Raw genomic sequence first — 21,061 nt, forward strand, 5'->3', positions numbered from 1 at the left:
GGCTATTAAAAGGTAATGAATGCTTGTACTTATAATATCCACGTCACTATAATTATTATCGCCCATTTAGCTTGAACTATGTCCATCATATAAGATGGACCTAAGCTACTTTTGTCAGCATTTATAATGCAAGGAAAGAACTCTAATGTTTGTTGCAAGTTTAATTCCTGGTGCAACATCAGCAATTCATTCTTGGGAAAAGCACCATGTACCATGAGCATTTTATTGAAAGATCAATGACAATAAAATGATGATGAAAACGTTTATTGGGATCCCCTTATGCATGTGAAAATTGTTTATTATGCAGTGACAATTCAAGACCTCACAGATGGAAAAAAAAAAAAAAAACTGAAAAAAAAGAAGCTAAAATCAGATGTGTAAACAGGTGAGTAAAGAAAGACAGCAGTGGAACATTTGATAGCTACAATAAATCTTTTTTCACAAACAGTAAAGATTTAAGTCGTTTCCCCTTTTGCATTTAAATGACAAGGATTTTGTGTATAGAAGAGCAGAACGACGTTTTCCTAAAGTACACGGAAGAAAAATAAAAAGCAAACATCCACTTTGGTCAAACATCACGAATGCAACACAACAGGGTCTGAAACATCACAGAAAACTAATAAACTGGATAAAATACATTTATAATGAATTAGTCAAGCTGTTAGTGGTGATGCAAACAGTGCTTTACACTGATACTGTATCAAATATAAATTGTATAAACACATACACATACATATATATCCATATTTAGTGCTGATCCAGTAACGAAAGCACACTTCCATTTCTATAGCTGGGTAATCTCCTACTTTGGTAACTCCACAGTGAAGCTGCACACGCCTACTGTGTCCTGACTTCAAACATATGCATTTGCAATATTACTTTACAGTGTAAGAGTGACAGGTGTTGATGCATGCATAATAACAGTAGTACTCATATATGAAAGAAATAAAATGTACCCTCAGGACACTTACAGAACGTATGGTTGTGCTGTAATCAGGAGTGCAGAGAAGTCACAAACAGTGTTTAGAGCTGAAGACAAAACTGCTCAGTTAAAACAAAACCATATATCCATCTTCAGTGTTTAAATCCCTTCTGATGTATTAAAACATGTCCATAAAGATATTTTCCTAACTAGCCCCAGAGGGTAATGGTGAGGTAGAGGGATACAGTTTGATTGGGTGGTGACAAAAGGCAAATCAGGATACTTTACAGTTACTACCGTAATACTTTAGAGCTAGTATTACACCTTCAGTGGAATATAAAGCACAAACTACAGCAAGCAAACGTAAAGAAAAAATAAAGAACAGGACAGCAAACACCCCTGCCCTCACTTAACAATTGAAATATTTAGCTTCACATTACGCCAAAGCGTTATATACTAACAAATACTTAATGTTATGAATACACAGGGATATTCTCATTGCTACTATGAAAAGCAAAGCTGTATTTCACACATTTAAATTTAGTCTGACTGGCTACACCTTTATGAGAGCTGCTACATAACTGCTATCACTAGGAACCACTTTACTTAAGATTTGTAATACACATCATGTATTAGTGGACTGCAGGGTGGTACAGACTTAAGGCAGTTGAAGCTCCTGGTTGGGAAAAACAGAATCCCATTTTGTTTCCTGTAGCTGATCTAAAGCTAATATCTCCAAGCCGAGGCTCAACAGGAAAAAAAGAAGATTCACCGGCGCATCAGTTTACAAATAAAGAAATAAAGAATAATTAACTTATTAAGTACCAAGGATCATAAAATATAAAACAGTAAGAAAAAGAAAAAGAAAGACAACACCTTTTAAAAACCCTATACATATTAACGCTGAAGTTTACAGATAATATCAGAAATATTCACCCTGAACCTTTATACACCAAATTTATTTCAGAAATACATGTAGAGAAAAGACTGATGGGTTAAAATGCATGTCAGTGAATATATGATAATATGCAATATTAGTAGGACTAGTAAATGAAGGTTTTGGTTGCATGTTTTAGCACATGCTCATGCTAAGAAGCACTTAAGGTTTGGCAGCAAGGCAGTGCGGACACACACACACACACACACACACACACACACACACACACACACACACACACACACACACACACACACACACACACACACACACACACACACACACACACACACACACACACACACACACACACACACACGTGAAGGAATTATTAATGGTAAACAGGAACACAGACAAAAGTGTGACATATAAACACAGAAAGGGACAAAGACAAAGATCAGTCATGTAAAACTCAAAAAGTAAGAAAGCTCATCAAACCATCATAGAATACATGAAATATGATTATATTATCCTCTGCTTCTTGTTACCTGTGACCCTGAACTGCATAAGCAGAAGGTAATACAAGGATGGATGGAGGCTAAACGAACGCAGTACCGCTAAGCACAAAGTCATAACATGAAATAACATTCGTAACTGTAATCAGACTATTTTCACAACAGAGAAACATCACAAACCAGCTGAACCAGCCACACAGCAGAATGACGCCGTGATGAGAGAATCATGCAGGGAATCTAGACAGCTGATTGGACACTGGGAGGAAGGACTGCCTGGTCATCACATGGCTGATTGGCCTCTCATACAGGCTGAAGACATCTACAGAAAGGAGAGATATGATATTGTGATGTCAGCAGACTCCAGAGAATACACAGTCCTAGTCTTGTTAGACCTTACCTCAGCCTTCGATACAGTCAACCATACCATCCTGATAAACAGACTGAGAGACCTGGTTGGGATGTCTGGCTCTGTTCTAGACTATTTTTTTTATCTTATATATCTGAAAGAAACTTTAGTGTGTCTGCAAACCAGAATCTACAGAGTTGTTGTGTGGAGTTCCTCAGGGCTCTGTGCTGGGACCTATTCTGTTTTTAATATACATTCTTCCTTTAAGCCAGATAATACAGCAGTTTCCTGAAGTATCTTATCATCGTTTTGCTGATGATATTCAACTATATTATTCTTTTAAGCCTGCTGAAGCTCATAAGCTCTCCAATCTGATTGACTGTTTAACCAACATTAAACAACGGTTGAACAATAATTGCTTACAGCTAAACCCGGCCAAAACAGAAACTTTCATTATTGCACCAGGCAGTGCAATACCCGATATTAAACGGCGAATGGGTGACTTAGGTTCCTCACAGAAACATAACCTTAGAAACCTGGGTGTTATTTTTGATGAAGCTTTTTCTTTGGAGGGACATTTATATCAGATCATAAGAAGCTGCTTTTTTCACTTGAGGAACATTTCTAAACTTAGATCCATCGTGTCAACAAGTGAACTCGAGATGATAATGCATGCTTTTATCTCTACAAGACTTGACTACTGTAACAGCCTGTTCACTTGTCTAAACATGAAAGGGCTAGCCCGCCTACAGGTTGTTCAAAACTCTGCAGCGAGGCTACTGACCTGCTCGAACAAGGGTTCTCATATGACCCCTGTTTTAAAGTCGCTGCACTGGCCAACAATCACATTCAGGTTCCATTTTAAAATTCTAGTTTTAACTTTTAGAGCATTACAGAGACACCCCCCTCCCCCCTACATTGCTGATTGATTCATACACATACCACCACTCATCCCCTATTTCTACGGGGTTTGGACTCAGTGGAGACCTTCAAAAAGCAGCTAAAGACATTTTTATTTCAAAAAGCTTTTAATTAGACCAGGGTTTTTATGATGTATTTTATGACTGTATTATGCTTTTACCTTGTAAAGCACTTTGTGACATATGTCTGTGAAAGGTGCTATATAAATAAACTTTACTTACTTAGAGAAAGGTGGATGTTTTAAAGTTTTGTTATATTTAATGCTGAATTTAATTATTAATAATTAAATTTGATTGGTAGCAGCTATAAGCTATAGATGCATGAGTGCAGGTAAGTGTAACATAAACCGAGTTACCTGGGAGATGTTCACGCCAGTCATTTTCTCCAGCGCCTCAGGCAGCTGGGTCATGATGTCCAGCACCTCTCCTGAGAGTTTGGCCACGCCCACATCTCCACCTCCGCTGGATACCATGGTAACTTTTTTGGCTTCACACAGAGGCCTGCTGATCTCTTCTGCCATCTGGTGGACAAATGACATTACAGCTGTTAAAATTGTAACCGGTGAATGTAATAATGTAATCCAGAAGTAAATGCACACACAACACTCATGACTAACAGGCTTCAAATTCTGTTTTTTTTATCAGCACAATTCTAAAAATAAGAGCAGGAGCTAGAAATGCTTGTTATGATGATGTTATCGCTCACCAAAGGCAGTTTCTCCAGCAGCATGTCCACCATGGCGCCCTCCTTGTACTCCTTGAAGGCCTCGGCCTTCTTCACCATCTGCTCAGCCTCAGCACGCCCCTTGGCCTCCACTGCAAATGCTTCAGCCTCACCTTTAACCTGAAGGAGAAATGAGGACGGACTTACTGTACCAGAAAACACTGAATCTCACCTTGTACCTTAATGGTACATAAATTAAAGTGAATTACAAAAGACATTTACAAATGTTACCTCATACAAAGCGATGGTAGTTTGAAATGCCTCCTCTAATATCTTATGGATTTTTCCCTCATCCATATTCCATTCATTTCCGTTTTTTTATTGCTAGATTCAGAATTATAGGCATCATATAAGAGGTCTCACCTGGGCTGCATATTAATACTCTTATTAACATAAATCATCATGACTGATTTAGCTCTTTGCCTTCTATCTCCTTATATCCTCTTCTAATTTGGAGTTCAGAGACCCCAAATTAATACTGCACGAGTGTGACAGATTTTTTTGTATATGTACACCCAAATAATTTACTGAATACTCTGAAGATTAGATTTTTAGATAATATCTTGTATTTAAAAGCAAGGAATTGTATCCTTGATACATTAAGTTGGTAGTCAGATAAAGAGCCATACTGAGCTAGATAATTAATCGGTTTGGAGAGGGATAGGAAAGGCTGCCCAGATAATTCAAGATGACATTTGTGGAAAATGCTTTTGTTTTTTCCCCAGAAACAGCTTTGACTCACTCTTATGGACTCAGCTTCAGCCTCTGCCTCCATGATCAACTTAAGACTGGACAGACAAAAGAATCACAGTCAGCTGGTTAGCAGAGAGATAAATGATTTGACCAGTACAAACATGTCAGCCATGCTCTTAAAATATAAAATGATAGCTCAATTGTTATTCTAACATAAAAAGAAGGATTTAAGTGGACGGATGAAAACTTGCCAAATTACAAACAAAACAAAAACACACACACACACACACACACACACACGAGGGATTTTCCATGTTTCTTCTTCAGACATATAAACAGAGAAAACATACCAGAAAAACCTAACAGACTATCTGCTTACTGTCGTTCCTGCAGTTCAGGAGGTGAAAATGAACCCACAACTCACCGCTCAGCCTCAGCCAGCTTCTCCAGCCGGTATCGCTCAGCCTCTGCAGGTTTCTTCACCTTGGCCTCCAGCTCTTTCTCCTTGCGGGTGATCTCCTGCTCCTGCAGCATGATCTGCTGCGCCCGCTCAACCACCTGCACCTGCATCTTCTCACTCTCAATACACTGCTTCGTCTTCGCTACCTGCCAGAGGAAAACAGATCATACATGTATGTCTGTACACATAATATTCTTCATTTAATATCATGAATTGTAAAAATGTTGTTGATTTGTAATAAGTTTAAAACGTTTGGCCTGCAATTATAATTAAAGAAATGCTTTGCACTGTATTTAAAATATATATTCAGCTTAGAGATCAAATAGCAAAATGAGCTGCTTCCTGTGCACGCCTGTGTACCTGCAGCTGGTAGGCCATCTCTGATTCAGCCCTCTTAGTGTTGACTTCAATGTCATAGGCTGCCTTCTTCAGCTCATAGTCCCTTTGAGCCTTCGCCATGTCAATCTCATTCTTGTACTGAGCCGATATTTTCTCCTGCATGGCATGAGCTTCCTGCAGAGAGAGAGTCAAAGAGGGATGGAGAAAGGATGGAGGTGATCAGGATCAATGGGAACAGATGTCTAAAATAAACAGGATGAAGATGCTAAAAATACAGACAGAGTTTAGACAAATGGCACCAGTGACGAGGCGAAGACACACAGTGAAGTGCTCTGTAAACAACCTTCTAGATGATTTAAATGCAGCTTCTATTATTAGCAAGATAAGTATTTATCCAAGTGTTTCTAAAAATAAAGAAAGATCTTCAAACTACATCAGCAAGCCCCATTGACACCTGTTGCAAAGAGAGATCTGTGTAAAAAAAATAGCTTTATAGTAATACAGTATTAAAAAAATAAAAACAGCGACAAAGTGACAGATCTCACCCTAATCACAGCATCTCTCTTGTTTTCGGCCTCTCCAATGCGAGCATCTTTCTGAACCTGCGCTGTTCGGCCTTTCCCCAGAGAATGCAGGTAATCCTGTGTGCCAGCAGGAGAAAAAAGATCTGATGTGCGTTTACTGGTTCAATTTTTAATTCCGAGAATCTGCAAAAATGTACTGAGATCATCTATGATATGATTCTTATAGCGCAAAGAGATACCTGGTCATCATGAACATCTTTGAGGGTGTAGCTGACCACGCTGATGCCCATGTTGACCAGGTCAGAGGAAGCCACCTTAAAAACCTGCTCTGAGAACTTCTTGCGGTCCTTGTAGATCTCCTGTAACACAAACACCTTCGCTGTGATGCAGAAGTTCGCTTTTTGAAATGTACTCATCACACTGAGGTTGTGAATACTGAAGGTGTATTCTAATAATACCTGTTCTATAATTCAGTTGGATGGTAAACTCCATTTATTTACTTTAACTCCTTACCTCAACAGTCAGATGGGCGATGATGGCTCGCTGATGACCTTCAAGCGTCTCCAAGGCGATCTGAGCAATTTCAGCCTCTGACTTTCCCATGAACATCTGGCAGGCTGCAGCTAACATCTGTTTATTCTGACCCTGGATCTTCATCTGTAGGAAACAGCTGCTTGTTTATTATTTAGACAAACACTGACATAAACATTGGGTTCATTTCCTCGATGCACAGTGAAAAATAGCAAATCGGGAGCTGGGTTTCACGTGCAACTACATGGCACTGTCAGTGTACCTGACCTTAATATTTACATTGGCCTGCTTTAATTAATCAACAGATACAATAACATGCAAAAATAAATAAACAATGAAGCAGCAACAAAGTTTACTGTAAACAAAAAACACGTAGGAAAAAACATTCTGGTTGCTACGAGTAACTTTATACACCACACAAAATGAATCTTATCTGCTACATGTTAATCTTCTAGTTTACACCTGTCCTTCTGAGAAAGGCCTCCCCTGTTTTGCCAGCAGCAGCACCTGATTCATCTGCAGTGGTGCACACTGACCTGGGCGATCCCGGTGACAGAGATGGGCACTCCGTGGCGTGTGTAGACTTTATCGCTCTTCACATTCAGAGTCAGAGTGTTCAGGGAAATCCTGGAGAGAGGCCACGTGAGAGATATAATGGGACATATGATTATTGATTCATTTTCATTACTCTAATGGTACATTAGGTGTAGCAATTTCCTCCTTGCTTTTGTTACACTGAGTTGCAAACACAGAGTGTATATCAGCGGTCCCCAACCTTTTTTGCGCCACAGATCGGTTTATGCCCGACAATATTTTTCACGGACTGGCCTTTAATGTGTCGCGGATAAATACAACAAAATAAAACTAGTACCGGTATCGAAAAAAAGAAGATTTATTCATAACACACGTAAAAAGACCCAGGAAAACAGAGTTAACGATCAAAACGATAACAAAATAACGCTGAAAACTGATAAAAACCCTGAAAACCAGACATTTCACACCTGAGCCTCAACTCTCGCGGCCCGGTACCAAACAACTCACGGACCGGTACCGGTCCGAGGCTCGGGGGTTGGGGACCGCTGGTGTATATAGTAAAAGGGATTTTTTTTTCTTTAATGTTGGTACTAGACCCAAATGTGGCCTGTGTGGAAGCTAATGTCTTAAATTCAACAGGAAGATGGAGAGAAAGGACTTAAAAAGTAACAGTTTATGAACAGCAGCTGGATGCTTTACACACATTTATTACTAATGACACAGATGTATATGCCCTGTGCTTTAAATGTGTCCCCAAAAGAAATCCTTCATTACTATAAAATTAATTTAAAATGAATTTGTTAATCTTTTTTCCCCCTTTTTATCCATTTTTGCTGCTGAAGTGCTGTTTGCCTTCTCATCATGTTATTCAATTTGTCACTTAAAATATAAAATATATCGGCCAAATGTCAACAGTGTTTGCAGAAACATCAGGAAGTAAACTAATGGGATACAGGAGAACATAAATAAACTTTGTGGTTTGTTTACCTCTGTATCTGCTGAACGCAGGGGATGATGAACACTCGGCCTCCGGCTATCATGAGAGGTGGAGAACGGCAGAAACCTGGGAGAGATCAGAGACCGCGCTGAGCATCACAGGGAGAGTTTAAACATTTACTTAATTCATGATAAAAACAAATTCAACAAACTTCCATCACAAATCAAGTTCTGGTTTATGTTTGTGTTCAGAACTACAGACCCATTAAAAAATTTTTTCTCTCCTTTGGAGAAGTCTAGGGCACCAGCTAAAGGTTTTGGAACATTTTGTTTGCCTTGATGTGACAGCCATCACATGTGCGTTAATTAATGAAAGGCAACAGTTATGTATTAGTTTGATGTTATAGTTTCTTAAGTTGTTTAGATTTCAACAAAGCAGTACAAGGCATCATTTTACCTGATACCACCATAGCCTCGTTGGGACCACAGGTGTAGAACATGTTTGCTGATCCTCCTTCAGACTAAAAAAAACAACAAAAATGAAAGAATTATTTAACAAAAACACTTTTATAAAGGACTTGTTTAGAAAATCCATCAACAAACGCATAAGGCCGGAATCGTGAAGAGTTATTATACGAAATATAATTTTAAAAACACTTGAAATATTTTATTAGTTTCTTTTCAGAGGCTAAATATGCAAGCATCAGAAATCACAATGATCAGCTCACTCCCAGAAGAAAAGGAGTGGATGTGATGGTGGTGGCCAGACAGAGGAGCAGCAGACCAGCGGAAAAAATCTAATTAGCGCAAACATTGCGCAGTAAAAAGCCCAAGAAAAGCTGCAACAAACGCAAAACCCCGAAGCTCACAAACAAGATCAACAGAGAGATCAAGATTTTAAAATATGTGCAGCAAAACAAATATGAAGTGCAGGCTGTTTATCTGTTAGCTTAACTCAAACAATTTCAGCTACATCTGTGTTTACACTCGATGAATGTGGATACAGAGAAAATATGACGACACACTCACCGATTAGTGTACAAACGACGTGGTTTAGGTGGAGTAGAGTGAAAAGCGATGAATAATTGGCCACTCAGATTAATGAGTTTTCATCCCAGGTGACGTTTTCTCTCGTTGGATACGAAATGATGCGGTTAGTGAATAATAAGGCTGCAGCTCAGTGGCTCCAATAGAGCACGCCCATTCAGCAAACTTTGTGCTTCCGCCATCTAGTGGCGAGGTGGGGAAACGTCATTTTTCAGGTGGAAAGCAACTAAATACATTTATTAAAGTACAGTTAATAGTTCAATTTTCTACAACTTTGAATTTTATTATTAAACACTATTATTATCTTGTATATCTCTCACTTCTGATTTTAATTCATTTCCATGGTGGATTTGCTTGTTTCAATCTAGCTAAAAGGTGCGAGATGGGAATGTATTATTATTATTATTATTATTATTAATTATTTTTTAAATTATTATTAATTAAAAATATTTTAAAATGCCTCTTCAAATGACAAAAAGCTAAAGTCATTTTCTTGTATGCTTTTATTTTCTTGTAGGCAGTTCTTTAAGTTTTCTTGTTTGTTTTTTATTTTAGTTAACTAAAATGTTTTTACACCAACTAGCTTTGGTATAATGTCGCTTATGCATATGACTCCAAATTATTCAAAAGTACATTTAAGAAAATTGCACTGTCAAAGAAATATAGTTTAAAATATTATCTAACAGTAGCAGCATATATGTGACTCCTCAATCATTGCTGGAAAAGTATAACACTTTAACATTAAATCTTCCTTTCAAAACACAGACTACTGAATTATTCTAACAACTATATCTATATATCATAATAAAATATATATTATTAAACGTGATGCTCTATTGGATTCCGATCCAGTGACTGTAGAGGAGATTTGAGTACAGTGAATTCATTGTCATGTTCTCAAATTCCACCTGAATGCCACAGCAGAAATCAACACTCATCAGACCAGATAACAGTTTCCCAATCTTTTAATGTCCAAATTTGGTGAGCCTGTGCAAATTTTATCCTCGGTTTCCTGTTCTTAGATGACAGATGGCACCCAGTGTGATCTTCTGCTTCAGTTTGATGAGCTGTTACATTCAGAGATGCTCTTCTGCATACCCTGATTATTTAAGCTACCATTGCCTGCCCAGCTTGAAGCAGTCTGGCCTCTGATCTTTGAAATCAAGACACTCTCCCCTAGAGAGCTGCTGCTCACTGGAACATCAGCAGATTGTCTTGATCATGTTTATATACCTAAACGCACTCAGTTGCTGTTGTGGTTGACTAATTAGATATTTTGAATTTCTCAGTTGAACAGGTGTACCTATCAAAGTGGCTGGTGAGTGTATATATTTGTGTTCATACTATTAAAAACGTCAGGACCTTACATTTAATGTGACGCTAACGCCTGGGTCCATTATCTCCTTTATTCTAACTGGATGATGGATGCTGCTGATTATGGTGTAGAAGGTGTAACTTTTTACTCTTCATATACAGGCTTTAAAATTCACATTAATGTTCTGATGAAATATTTCCTTCTGAAAACGTAGAGGAGCAGAAAAAGGAAATACTCGAGTAAAGCATCTGAAACCCACTACTTCGTTACTTTCCAGCTTTTGTTTGGAGTTCCAACGAGGCAGTGATGACAACACCCGGCACTCCTTCTCCTCTTCCGGTCCTTGCCTCAGAGGGAAGGAAACCCCTTTGGGGAAAAAAAAGCTCAACCTTCAGCCAATCAGCTCCAAAGCCGCAGACAGAATAACCAATCATTAGCCTGGACTAAGCTATGCCCCACCCCCCGAAGCCAGCTGGACTCAGCGCTGCCACAAACTCTGCACAGTCAGTAGGTCAGCAGCCTTCACTTACTTCCAGCGCTCTCTGCTCCATCACCAACTGTCCATCCATCATGAGGGAAATCGTGCACATCCAGGCCGGCCAGTGCGGGAACCAGATTGGTGCTAAGGTAAGAAAAGCTAGTGATGAAAAAAAAAAACCCCACCTTTTCTCTTCTTTTTTGTCGTTATTTATTTATTTACCAGTTTAATAAAGTTTTTGTTCAAAGTTTTTCATTTTTAAATCATTTAAATTGCTGCTCTTTTTGTACAGTTTCAATACATACTTACTCTGTATTAAATCACGAAATTACATGGAAATAAACTGATTAATTCCTGTAATTTACTAAGAGGACTTTTGTTTTTTATTTTTTTAAATGTACAAACCTTTAACTGGACCCAGAACAATTGAGAGTTCCATTGTTTTCCCCCACTCCCCCTCCCCCTGACCATTTAAAAGTTACAGTATTCTTTTATACTTTAGCTAACCTCTTTGTAACCTACTTTCATCTAAAGGGGAATGTGCATATTTTGTGTTTTTATCATATGTTACATGAGTCTTGGATTTTTTTAGGTAAAAGATTGACAGAGCTGATCTAATCCTTTTATTAATAGATTGAAGCACTCTTAGGCAGAAACAATAAATCAGTGTAACAATAACTTTGCTATTACATATGATAATTTTTAATGAAGTATTATGAAGCTGTAGGATCTGACAAAAGAATGTAATACATGGCATATTAATTACAGCAATATAATAAGACTTCTGTCTAGCAGTAGTCTTTCATGCTTTCTCTGCACATGAATACAGTAACATTTGCAGATTTGTAACTGCAGGCAAAACAGTGACTCCAGTCACTGAGCTGTGATTAATGAAGCTGGCCAGACCGGAGCCGACTCACAGGGCCAGCTGCTGCCTTGGCTGCCTGTTGAGCTCGAGTCTTTGTCATCGAGGAGAAAGAAAAAAACAAGAGAAAAAAGGGTGAAAAGAAAGGAGAAATTTGCTGAGGCAGAGGAGAGGAACGCGGCAGGAGGAGGGTGAAGGGGGAGGAAGATAACAAGTGGTTCAGTGTCTACGCTGAATGCACAGATGAGGTCATTTAAATGGCTGCCTTTTCCAGGCAGTGTGACACATGCGCACGCCCCAGACCCCCCAAACCAGCAGTCCTCATCCCTGTTTACCCATCGGTAATAGGAAGGGTTTTCTATTTATCTGCATTTTGTTGGAACAGTTTAAAGGATTTCTTGGAAATCTAAAGCTACTTACCTCAAGCTGCAGCAGTTAGTGGATCAGTCAAGGGATGCAAAATGAATCCAGTGAAATACGGTTGTAAAAACCCCCCCAAACCACAGTTCAAAACATGATTTTTAGGCCACGGTTTCAGAACATATTTCAGTTTTTCTTCAGATGGATTAAAAGAAAGAGAAAAGACAAATGCTTCGAGATTTGTCCTGGATGCTCTTTGCTCTTTGATCAGAAAAAAAACCTTTGGTCCAAGGAGAAGAATAAACTCCATTATTCTCCTTTTCGCATTAACTAAAAACACTCAGACATTACAGCTTTTAACAGCATGCTCTAACTCTGCATTAATATTTCAAGCTGCAATCACAGTATCATTTAATTTGTAAGGTTATTCTGCCTCCTTTATGGAAGTGTCCCAGTAAATTAATTCAGCAATGAATTGTTTCAGCTATATAAAGGAGACATTTTCTTTAAAAAAAAGCATGCAACCCTTGCTTTCCTTAGAAATTATGGATATTTTTTACTTTTTTGGAGATTTTATTGACTGATTAGTTAATTAAGAAGATAATACACAAGGTAAAGCTTTAAAATATTGTACATGCAGCCATACAGTCACAGTTTTATCAACTAGATTTTTAGTAAACTCTACAATTAAATAAGAATGAATCACTTATACAAGAACTACTTTAGATATCATAAAACAGCTTAAACATTGCGTGCTATGTAGCAGCATAACAGCCACCAGGTCATGTGATTTTAAGAATGTGATTCTATATATAACTTGAATTTTATTCGTACATTTGGCCTGTTCTGCCCTCGTACAGCTCAGCACAACAGCGGGTGGGGCAGCAGCATATGGGCTGACTTAGTCTCTGCTACTCAAAGGTCCTGATCGGTGAAGACAAGTGTATTTACAGCGGACTTAGTGAGGCTGAGGTCATTTCACAATGGATTAACTGTGCCTGAATTCACCCGCTTACCCAATCCAACCCAAATCTGCTGAGCTTTCCCATGTTTCTGGATAACTTCTCATAGATACGACTGAACAGAGGCTTAGGTTTTCAAATATTGACTTCAAACCTGCCAGCTCACATGTGGTTTGCAGTTTCAGAAATCCTGAAGTGTATGTTTTTGCCTTGGACAAACCAACCTTTCCCCTGCTTATCTCTTTCCCTTAGACACACACGCACTCTCACAGATTAGGGTCACTTGACTGAGCTGGTGTGACAGTCTGTTGATGTTTCAACCCGTGAAACACAAAATCCTCTGAGAGAGTCCTGACCCTCTGACAGCAAATAGAACAAAAAGTTTTACTACTTTAAGCTGTGGGCAACTTTTTATGAGTCTGTGTGTGATTCACTGAACCAGCTGGAAAAATCCAGGTGGGGGTAATTACATGACTTCCTCCCTGCCTTTCCTTTCTAAACTCAAATCATAGCTGAACTACAGAGTAGAGCTGAAGATAAGAATGTCCAGTTTTCAATTTTAAAGAGACACATTTATTCCCACATGACACTATAATTTATACGTTTAAATTTCTGTCTCTCAAGCAGATCCAGTGAAGGCTTCATCCAATGAAAGACAGATTTCTTTCTTTTCTAAAAAACACATTAAAATATTTTCATTCAGCCAGATTAATGTGCTGTTAGCCTTTTAAATAGCCGCAAAACTTTAAACTTCAGGGTAAAAACAGCTCATAAAAAGAACATTATCTGGTATCAGTTTATCTTTGAAGTCTTTTTTTAAGCAAACATGTTAGCTCTAGCTTTCAGATATAAATATTTGTTGCCTTTTTCGCAGTTTTCTATCATTAAACTCACTGAACTGTATCGGAAGTTGTGAATTTCTCAGCATTTTTAATCTAAATGACAGATTATGTATTCATCACGTGACTGCGTGATTAAAATAAATCGGAGCTGCCGGTGTGCTCGCTCTTGTTTGCTTCTTTTATGCTCGTTTCTCATCAGCCTCCTGTACTTCCTCCTGTTTTCCTGTCCAGGTGTCAAAGCTTTGAAACTGCTTTGGCTTGTGCTTCTTCCAGGAAGTTTCACTCAGAGCAGAAACCAAATATATCCACAAGACGTACCTTTGATTATTTACTGGCATGAGACATAAAAGCACTGAGTGTATTTTGTTACAGTCAGACCAGCTGTGGCAGACCCAGAGTTTGTCTTCATATCCATCTATTTTCTTCACCACTTATACTGTTGGGAGTGTTTGTAAAACATGTTTTTACAGGGAGTTTCCTTGAAATCAAAAGAGGGCTGTTTGCACTGTTATCAGATTGTCTCATCCACCCTCTCCATGTGATTTGCAACGTTTGCAAACTTGAGTCACATGCAGGCATCTTCTTTACTGTTTCTACACTGTGTTCACACTCAGAGACTTAAGCTGAAAAAACTCTGTAGCCTGACATCTTCTGTGTAGGAGATTTATTGAGGGACTCAATAAGAAATCTGAGCTATAAGTGAGAATCAATACTGCCACTGATATTGAGACATTATTAAAAGCATTTATGTCTAATCTAAGAGCTCCACAGCATGTTCAGCCAAAATTAGTTTAATGGTTGGAATGGAACCACGAGGTGACTGTTTGTCGCAGGAAATCCTTCCTGCGGTCTTACAGAACACGTCGCTGTTTTTAGGTGATCTTGTGAATGCTAACTGTGATCATATGTCAGTGAGTCTTTGGGAAGCACGGAGGTCAGAAGACTCTTGTTTTTCTTCTAAATTTGTTTGCAGTTATGTCCTAAATAACACCACAAAGACACCTCTTTGTGAGATGTTTCCTAACTTTGAAAAACCTTATTGAGCACTCTGTTAGCTCTTTAGTTATGATGACACATGGATGGTACAGGGGTTAAAAAAAGTGCTTAGTATTATGCTTGCTTCACATCATTAAGTGTATAAAACACTGACATGTGGATGCTTTCTGTATTAGTTCTTGCAGTAACAGCTTGTCCACCTTTATTTAGTTCTGGGAGGTGATCAGCGACGAGCACGGCATCGACCCGACAGGCACCTACCACGGAGACAGCGACCTGCAGCTGGACAGGATCAGCGTGTACTACAATGAAGCCACAGGTGAGTTCATCCCGACTACAGCGAGGTCTGTGTTTGATCAAATGAAAGAAGACATCTCCTCCCTGTGGAGACACCGGCTCACTGCAGCAGAGAAGCAGAAGATGCAGATAAAAATAAAGCAATGAAGCACTAATTTTTGGTTCGCTGGTTTCACATTGTTACAGGTGAGGATGTGTTATCTTCACCTGTTCTCATGATGACGTTTTTTAGGGGGGCATGTTGCCTTAAAATGCCAGAAACACTAAACAAGCATGCATTAAACAAAGGTAGTTTATCCTGAAAAACATTTGTACCAAACTCTGTTTGACACAGTGATAGTGGACTATGTCAGCCTTAATTATTCCCAGTCAGAGCCTCAAATGTAGCCCAGGAGCCAGAAGGAGCCTGCCAAAGGCTTCATCCCACTGCTCTGGACGGCTTTAAACATTGCAGTGGAGTCAGTAATTACTCATTTAGTTTCAGTAGCATACATTTTCATGGCGTGGTGATGCCAGCATTGGCTTACTACTACCAGTAAAAAAAAAAATAGAGAAAGCTAAAAGTATTTCTGGAACCAGACGAGTTGTTCAAAACATAAAAACATAAAATACTGTTTCTGTTTGGTTCTGAAAACTTAACGTCTGCCTTTTACTTTGGTTTAAAAATGATATTGAACATGTTACGCTCTCTTAAAAAGGTCCTAAAAAGTAACAACAGGGGTCCAGGTTGAAAAAGGAGACAAGGAAGCAAAACTGTTAAATTAAAGGGTTTTATTAATGTTTCTACTACTAACTAAACTAAAAGAGACGAACAAGCCGACATCACCTTAATTAAATTAAATTAGTTTTTCACATCCTTGCTTGTTTTTTGTTTTCCTAGTTTAGATTGTTGTTAGTTGTTTGCTTGCTGTAGTGCTGTCTCAACAGGACCTCATAACCTAGTTTTATTCCCTCTTGTGCTTCTTGTCTCCTTTCTGAACAGCAATAAATCTCTTGAACCTCGAAAACCTCTGAGGGCTGTTTGTTGTAAATATAACTTGTTATGCAGAGGTTTAACTTGTCCACCCTCTTGAGATCAAACTCGACTGTTTGCGGCCCGTGAACTAAAACGAGTTTGACACTTCTGCCTTCAGTTGTTGCATAAACCTAATTTAACCTGACAGCCTAAAGCAGCCTAAAGTAAAGCTGAAAAATCACAGGTTGACTCAGGAGCTAAGAAACTAAATAAAATGGGCATTTTATTTTAATGAATGAAAATGAGCTGGATAAGCTTAGCGGAAAGCTCACAGGAGTAAACGGTCTGTTAAATATGCAGTTTAGCCTCAGTGTGTTGAGTCTAGACATCCTGTAACTTTGCAGTAAATGTCTCCATCTACTGGCTACATGAGATACTACAATCATCGTTCAGCTTTCTTTCTTTTTACACTTACAGCTCCTACAGGTTTACATACTTTTTGTTAATCTTTTATTTCATCTCTCTTTGTGTCTATTTTAATATATGCAGGTGGGAAGTACGTGCCCAGGGCCATCCTAGTTGACCTGGAGCCAGGAACCATGGACTCAGTCCGTTCTGGACCCTTTGGGCAAATCTTCAGACCCGACAACTTTGTCTTTGGTAAGAACACCACCTACTGAACAGGATGGGCTGCACTTGCTGAACACATGAACTGTTTACACATGAACTTTGGTCAGTTTCGGGACAATCAGGTCAGATTTTCCACTGTTTTTTTCCTCACATGTAGCACGCAGCAGGTACTGGTCTGCTCCACATGCACTCACATCACCGACTGTGTTATTAAAGTGAAGGAGCTGCCTGGATAGAGTGGGCAGGAGGGAGCACATTTGACTCCCACTCACTAACTGGGCAGGTAGCTGCTCTATGGGCACATCATCACAATCAACAGTCACTTGGACGTGTAGAGTGGGGAGCTGGGCGGTTAAAAACCAGCTCATGTTTGACCGGACAGCACTGGACATTTGCATTATCACATGCGCCTCTTTCAGGTCATCTCTAGAAAAGTTCAAGCCTGTGGTGCATGTGTGAAAACAGCTATAAAGTTAAAAATTATCAGATGGTCTGGAGCTGTCAGGGTTTGGACTCCTGATGAGTATCTGTGCTGCTCTATTTTGTGGCTAAAGTCACATCGAGTCCATCGGTCAAATTTAGCTCAACAGACTGTCCTACATGGCACAAACAAGCTCACTCCTGCCATAAAATCCCAGCATGAAACCCTCTGGGACCTGAGCTGACTGATTCTGACTCAGTACGATGCTTCAAAGCCAGGCTCACTTTCCTTTGTTGCTCTTTCCTTTCGCAAACACTGGGAAAAATGTTTTCTTAAACAGTTTGACTAAAAACTGAAACAGTATAATCAGCTTCACTTTTGTTTCCCAGGTCAAAGTGGGGCAGGAAACAACTGGGCTAAAGGTCACTACACGGAGGGGGCCGAGCTGGTGGATTCAGTCCTGGACGTGGTGAGGAAAGAGGCCGAGAGCTGCGAGTGCCTGCAGGGTTTCCAGCTCACGCACTCTCTGGGAGGAGGCACCGGCTCCGGCATGGGAACCCTGCTCATCAGCAAGATCAGAGAGGAGTACCCCGACCGCATCATGAACACCTTCAGTGTGGTGCCCTCCCCTAAGGTAGAGCATTGCCCCACAGGATGCACTTTTTAAAAATGACCTTTCAGTGCTTACTTATGGTAGTTTTAGAAGTCTGAGCAAAGGCTGCACAATAAAAGATCAGAAAAGTGAAGCCGTAAATCTGTGTTCGCTCTAATAATCAGCACGAGGCAAAGTCTGTAAGACCTCAGCACCTCAGTAAACACTTTCTTGATGACTTTGTGTTTTCAGTTGCTAGTTTTAAGTCATTTTGAAAATAATATAATGTCCATTTTGTAAATTATGTCCCAACAACAGTCAGAAATGAAGATAAAGCTGAGTATGAGTGACAGGTTGGCATATTTCAGTGCCCATATATCTGTGTTCAGCACTTTGAACTATGGGAAATAAATCTACTGCACAATAAATCGCCTGTTTGTTTATAATAAATGTTCATGCTATTTCTGCATCAGCCATGAGTATCGACGTTTCCTCTCGCTCTGTCTTCAGGTATCAGACACGGTGGTGGAGCCCTACAACGCCACGCTGTCCGTTCACCAGCTGGTAGAAAACACCGATGAGACCTACTGCATTGACAACGAAGCTCTTTATGACATTTGCTTCCGCACCCTCAAGCTCACTACGCCCACCTACGGCGACCTGAACCACCTGGTTTCGGCCACCATGAGCGGCGTGACCACCTGTCTGCGTTTCCCCGGGCAGCTGAACGCCGATCTGAGGAAGCTGGCCGTCAACATGGTGCCCTTCCCTCGTCTCCACTTCTTCATGCCCGGCTTCGCCCCTCTCACCAGCCGGGGGAGCCAGCAGTACCGCGCCCTCACCGTGCCGGAGCTCACCCAGCAGGTGTTCGACGCCAAAAACATGATGGCGGCTTGCGACCCTCGCCACGGACGCTACCTGACGGTGGCCGCCGTGTTCCGTGGGCGCATGTCCATGAAGGAGGTGGATGAGCAGATGCTGAACGTCCAAAACAAGAACAGCAGCTACTTTGTGGAGTGGATCCCCAACAACGTCAAGACGGCCGTCTGCGACATCCCGCCGCGAGGCCTCAAGATGGCCGTGACCTTCATCGGCAACAGCACGGCCATTCAGGAGCTGTTCAAGCGCATCTCCGAGCAGTTCACGGCCATGTTCCGCCGCAAGGCCTTCCTCCACTGGTACACCGGCGAGGGCATGGATGAGATGGAGTTCACCGAGGCAGAGAGCAACATGAACGACCTGGTGTCAGAGTACCAGCAGTACCAGGACGCCACCGCCGAGGAGGAGGGGGAGTTTGAGGAGGAGGTGGAGGAAGATGCCTAAGTGAAAGCAAGAAAAAATGATAAAAGGAGGGAAAAGTTAATAATCAAAAACAAACAAAAACATAGAAAAAAATAAAAAATGATGTGAAATGAAGGAATGTAGGAGAGCAGATGAGGAAGGTCAGAGGAGGGTGGAGGTCTGAATCGGTTAATAGGACAGAAGAAGAGCGGAGAATGTAGACAGCAGGAAAGATGATGTCATGACCAAATTAATGTGCCATGGTTTACTGTTTCGCGTGACGCCACGTAAGCTGGTTTGATCAAAACTAGTCTCCCAAAATCTTTGTTTTTAACTCTAAGTGCAACAGACGCACTTTTTATTTCACTACATACAAGGATTTTCTTTACTGTGAAGGATTCAGCTGCTGTTACACTGAGGTTAAACCAAACCCTGCTCCTACATTCAATCAAACAAGCTTAGTGTTTGACCTGCGATCAAAAACACACTTTCAGCCTCAGTGGAAAAATCATCTTCGGACTTCTTTGCTGATTTTGTGCAGAAGAGGTGGAAAGTGTATCTGTGACGCCTGATTCAAAACAAATAACTGAGCTGTGCAGTCGCACTGGGCGGCCTCTTCATGTTTGGCATCAGCTGATTGTTGGTTTTGGTCTTTTCATTGAGTTTGTTGAACAAAATTAGAAAATCATGTCGGCGTAATCAAGGTTATCACATTGAGTGTTGAGATAGTTTCAGGTGTGTAACCTTGTAGTCAGTTTAAGTAATAATAAATCATTCTGTTATCAGTGTTAATGCCTTTTATCAGTGTTATTTACCGTTTTGTCTCAGCTTTCAAGATCAACTCTCAGTGATAAATGTGATTTTGGGCAGCAGGTGAGAAAACGTTATCAGTATTTCTTCTTCTGAGGCAGATATGCTTAATTAGCTGGATAATCTCTCATTTTTGACGCTTTTGTCGCAACCTTTTTAAGACTGCATGAGATAAAGAGTCCTGTGTGAGTCAGTCTTACGCTTGCAGAATATATTTTTTCTTTTCCGGACATCAGGGTTTGCACCTTTGTGTAAACGTCTCTCCAGCCTCTGTGAACTCAGAGAGTTGTTTTTCTACAGCGTCGTGCTGTCATTAGCTTTTGTGGGGAAGAGGCATTCTGGTCTTACTAGACTGAAGGGAGCCATCAGTTATAATCAGGCCATTAATCTTTTCTTTTTCTTTTTTTTAAATGAAAGCACAAGATTGAAAGTTAATGTCAAAGACGGGAACATCTGTTATCTTCTAGTAAATACAGATTCTTGGAAGTGGTTAACCACAACAAAAGTCACATTTAGTAAAACGTCAAAGAAAATGATTTGCTTTCCTGTGATATATACATTGGCAGAGCGTTCATAGCAGCAGGATTTTTCTCAGACGCCAGCCAACGTTTTGAGGAGAAACACACTGCACATGCTCAGTGTCCATTATACTAGTAAGTACAGATCCCTTGAAGTGATTAGCCACAACAAAAGTCCCATTCAGTGAATTTCCAAGAAACAAATTCATTTTTAGATATATATTTATTACCAACCAATGTTAGAGGAGAAGCGCACTGCACATAACAACTGCTCTGTTTTCCTTTCATACCACATCTCAGGCTAACAGAGCCTTCAGCTCCTCTGTGTTAAAAGCATGTCGGCTGTTGTTGGATTAACCAATTCAACGGGA

General features: G+C 40.0%; 2 protein-coding genes across 2 annotated transcripts; one reads left to right on the forward strand and one right to left on the reverse strand.

The window, feature by feature from the left end:
* Window positions 1-2,133: 2,133 nt before the first annotated feature.
* LOC113015113 (flotillin-1) lies at window positions 2,134-9,541 on the reverse strand. The gene is made up of 13 exons (XM_026157046.1): window positions 9,351-9,541; window positions 8,779-8,842; window positions 8,373-8,448; window positions 7,388-7,478; window positions 6,834-6,977; window positions 6,560-6,679; window positions 6,342-6,437; window positions 5,818-5,970; window positions 5,422-5,603; window positions 5,047-5,092; window positions 4,287-4,424; window positions 3,937-4,101; window positions 2,134-2,633 (listed from the first exon to the last, which is right to left on the reverse strand). Exons 2-13 carry the CDS (start codon window positions 8,819-8,821, stop codon window positions 2,595-2,597), a joined length of 1,293 nt encoding a protein of 430 aa, XP_026012831.1. The 5' UTR covers window positions 8,822-8,842; window positions 9,351-9,541; the 3' UTR covers window positions 2,134-2,594.
* Window positions 9,542-11,118: 1,577 nt separating this feature from the next.
* LOC113014095 (tubulin beta chain-like) lies at window positions 11,119-19,410 on the forward strand. The gene is made up of 5 exons (XM_026155395.1): window positions 11,119-11,310; window positions 15,397-15,505; window positions 16,988-17,098; window positions 17,879-18,123; window positions 18,592-19,410. Exons 1-5 carry the CDS (start codon window positions 11,134-11,136, stop codon window positions 19,402-19,404), a joined length of 1,455 nt encoding a protein of 484 aa, XP_026011180.1. The 5' UTR covers window positions 11,119-11,133; the 3' UTR covers window positions 19,405-19,410.
* Window positions 19,411-21,061: the final 1,651 nt, after the last annotated feature.

The sequence above is a fragment of the Astatotilapia calliptera genome, chromosome 22 (assembly GCF_900246225.1).
Source record: "Astatotilapia calliptera chromosome 22, fAstCal1.2, whole genome shotgun sequence".
NCBI classification, from domain to species: Eukaryota; Metazoa; Chordata; class Actinopteri; order Cichliformes; family Cichlidae; genus Astatotilapia; species Astatotilapia calliptera.

Bases quoted from the DNA above. Each gene is read 5' to 3' on its own strand.
- LOC113015113 (XM_026157046.1), bottom strand. From the start codon at position 8,821: ATGTTCTACACCTGTGGTCCCAACGAGGCTATGGTGGTATCAG. The intron at 6,438-6,559 runs GTATCTCTTTGC...GCTGGCACACAG, and splicing joins AAGATGTTCATGATGACCAG to GATTACCTGCATTCTCTGGG. The intron at 5,971-6,341 runs GTGAGATCTGTC...CTCTCTCTGCAG, and splicing joins AGAGAGATGCTGTGATTAGG to GAAGCTCATGCCATGCAGGA.
- LOC113014095 (XM_026155395.1), top strand. From the start codon at position 11,134: ATGCCCCACCCCCCGAAGCCAGCTGGACTCAGCGCTGCCACAAACTCT. The intron at 15,506-16,987 runs GTGAGTTCATCC...TAATATATGCAG, and splicing joins GTACTACAATGAAGCCACAG to GTGGGAAGTACGTGCCCAGG. The intron at 17,099-17,878 runs GTAAGAACACCA...TTTGTTTCCCAG, and splicing joins ACCCGACAACTTTGTCTTTG to GTCAAAGTGGGGCAGGAAAC.